Source organism: Triticum aestivum, chromosome 2B (assembly GCF_018294505.1).
Source record: "Triticum aestivum cultivar Chinese Spring chromosome 2B, IWGSC CS RefSeq v2.1, whole genome shotgun sequence".
NCBI classification, from domain to species: Eukaryota; Viridiplantae; Streptophyta; class Magnoliopsida; order Poales; family Poaceae; genus Triticum; species Triticum aestivum.
The window spans coordinates 751,212,316-751,215,273 of NC_057798.1; the positions used below are offsets into that span (position 1 = coordinate 751,212,316).

Sequence of the window (2,958 nt, forward strand, 5' to 3'; positions counted from 1 at the left end):
AGTTGACTGGTACCGCGAAATAGACTAGACAAAGTTGATGTGCTAGATATGGGATTGTAAGAGTGGGTGGTCCCAACACACGACACGGGGGTAACCAGACTGGCCCGTTGTCGCACCCCGCATAGGGGTAACCAGACCGGTCCGTATTGTGTTAATTTAATGCATGTTGAGGAGCGTTTATAGTCGAGAGTCGAGGATGTAGGCATTTGTGTTGAACCTTATTAACAAATCTGAGTGTCGTATTGATGTATTGCATTTAATCGTACGAATTTCTCACACACCATTTATTTGCCAAAGTGCTAAAAATTGTTTCACACCACTATGTTGAAAAGGAGACACTATCGAACAAGAATCTGCCAAAGTGCTAGGTTGTTTGACGGCACCATGTAGAAAAGTAGACATTATTCAACAAGAATAACGAGTTTATTTAATAAAAAGGGAAGGCATCGATTCTCTCTTCTTTTCAGAAATGATCTGATGTGAATGGGAGAGCATCAATAGTTGGCGATGATACACGAATCATTTGTAATCAAGACATGCAAAAAGATGCAACTTGCCTATGATCAACGCAGCACAATGGTTGTAGCGCACGAAACAGTGAACATATCACATTATGGTGCAAGCACCCGCTTGATCCTCCTCGCAGATAACCCGGTAGCCGCTGTATCCGCCGCAGTACGGCGTGCGTGCGCCACCGTAGAAACCGGCTGGCGGCGGCAGCGCCACCGCGGCGGTGTAGCCGTACGTCCTGCCGCAGTCTGAGCACCTGCAACTTCCGTAGTACCCCTGGTAGCATGACGCGCAGCACGTGCAGCGGCACGGGCCCACAGGTCGCGCCGGCAGCGAGGGGATCTCCACCATCGGCGGCCCGTTCCACGAAGGCATCTCTCCCATCGGGTACCTCCTCTCCCTAGGGTTCTTGTGGCACTCCGCCCCTGATTCTGGCACGAAATGGACCTGCATCTCCTTTGGCTTCTCAAGCTCGGCCGGCCTCTCTTGCGGCCTCTCCTCTTCCCTGATTGCCGGCATGGTCGCTGATACCTCTCTGTCCGGAGGGGGCTGCTGATGGTGGTATTCCGGTGGCTGCTCAGCGGGCGGCTGAGGGTGGTAGGCCGGTTGCTGCTCGGTGGGCTGCTGAGGGTGGTATTCCGGTGGCTGCTCAGTGGGCGGCTGCTGGTGGTATGCCGGTGGCTGCTCGGTGGGCGGTTGAGGGTAGTATGCCTGTGGCTGCTCGGTGGGTGGCTGAGGATGATATGCTTGTGGCTGCTCAGCCGGCGGGGGCGGTGACTCCTTCCCCTTCCCCTTTGATTTTGATTTCTTTTTGCGACTGTTGCTCGGCGGTGGCCCGGCCATCTCTTCCGGCTTGCCGTCGCCCATGATTTGGATGCCCTTGATCACCTTGCCTCCTTTGCATCTGATCCTGCATGATAGCTTGTGTGGATCGAACGGCCCGTCGATGATGACTGCGTTATTGTTGGTGTCAAAGGAGATCGTCCTAATCCTCTCTTGATCTGCACAAGTCATTATCTTGTAAGATATACAGTAGCAAGTAAGAAATTTGTGTTCCTGATTGGTATGGCAAGCTCATGTGGAGAGTTTCTTTGTGACTGAGAAGCATGAACGAACAGATAACATTAGTGCAGTACAGTCAGATGTTCTACGCACCTTGAAGGCTGCAAAGAATCTTGCGGACCTTTTTGTAGCACTGGTGGCAATCAAGGTCGACCCTTAAGATTATAGTGGAGATCTGTGTTGACAGAAGCATCAGTTAAGTAAATAGTTACTAATGAAGCCTGAAAATAAGTGCATACTTTCCAATTTCAGAGACGCTGAGCTTTTGTTCTTGGTTATCTTATGAATGAATGCTCACAATAGTTCTTTGGGACACAAAAACTGCAATTCCTCGACTACTTGAACAATAACAAGGGCATCTTTGGAACTCAGGTTTCTAAAAGCTTATGATTAGGCAAAAATGTATGGTTAAGATGTTATGACCTCTTTGGTCCATGGGAAACAAAAATATGAGAATTTACTTGACTCATTTGATGCTAGTAATTTCTGTAGGCGAATATGAAGTGAGAAGATGTCTGGAAGGCACAAATACACATTTCCATGTGGTCTAACCACTATTTTTCACTAGGTGGTGTTTAACCCGTTCTTAGAAATCCTATGAAATTGTGGTGTAAGAAAACAATCCATAGAAATTGATTGCCTTGCTTCTTTTATCCAACTGACCCTAAAAACAAATTTCCAACGAGCAGAAATCATGCAAAAATCTTATGATAATCTCTGAGGTTTTTGTTACCAAGTGAATGACTAAGTCAGAAAATGGGAAGCAACATGCATATGGACACATGGGTTTCGAATTACAAGAAGTGAGGCATAGATAGAAACTTGTATCTCCTACTTTCTTTTTCTCCATAGAAAAAGAAACTTCGTTTTTCTCCATTGAACGAATCACTCACAAAGAGATAAACCCTAGAACGGATCGGATGCAAATAAGAGAGAGAGAGAGAGAGAGAGAGAGAGAGAGAGAGAGAGAGAGAGAGAGAGAGATCACCTGATCTGTCATGCTGTTGTTGTGAGTTAGTGACCTAGTTGGTTTGTCACACAGAGAAGGAGAGAGAGAGAGGGAGGCGCAGGGGAAGAGAGGGGGCGGGAGGGAGATATGTAAGCAACTGCAGAGAGAGAGAGAGAGAGAGAGAGAGAGAGAGAGAGGAGAGAGAGCTTCTCGCGTGGTTGATATGACACCGTGACACCTGGTCGTCTGGTTGAAGGCAGAAGCTTCGGATGATTTATCAAGCCGAATCTTTTGAAAACTCAGAGATGAAAAATGCAGCTGGCTACACCAAGTCATCAACACAGTTACATCCTTCTAGCTACTTCTCTTTCGGGAAAAGGTAGAAGACCGATGCTGGCGAATGTTGCTACCTAATTAAGTACGAAGTGAGGCCATGG

The 2,958-nt window shown here is 47.5% G+C and overlaps 1 protein-coding gene across 1 annotated transcript; it reads right to left on the reverse strand.

The window, feature by feature from the left end:
- Positions 1–274: 274 nt before the first annotated feature.
- On the reverse strand, positions 275–2,747 carry LOC123042453 (early nodulin-75). The gene is made up of 3 exons (XM_044464901.1): positions 2,561–2,747; positions 1,666–1,747; positions 275–1,511 (listed from the first exon to the last, which is right to left on the reverse strand). Exons 1-3 carry the CDS (start codon positions 2,570–2,572, stop codon positions 607–609), a joined length of 999 nt encoding a protein of 332 aa, XP_044320836.1. The 5' UTR covers positions 2,573–2,747; the 3' UTR covers positions 275–606.
- Between the last annotated feature and the right edge of the window lie 211 nt (positions 2,748–2,958).

Coding starts and splice junctions, on each gene's coding strand:
- LOC123042453 (XM_044464901.1), bottom strand. Junction 1,512..1,665: donor GATTCTTTGCAGCCTTCAAG/GTGCGTAGAACA, acceptor TGACTTGTGCAG/ATCAAGAGAGGATTAGGACG.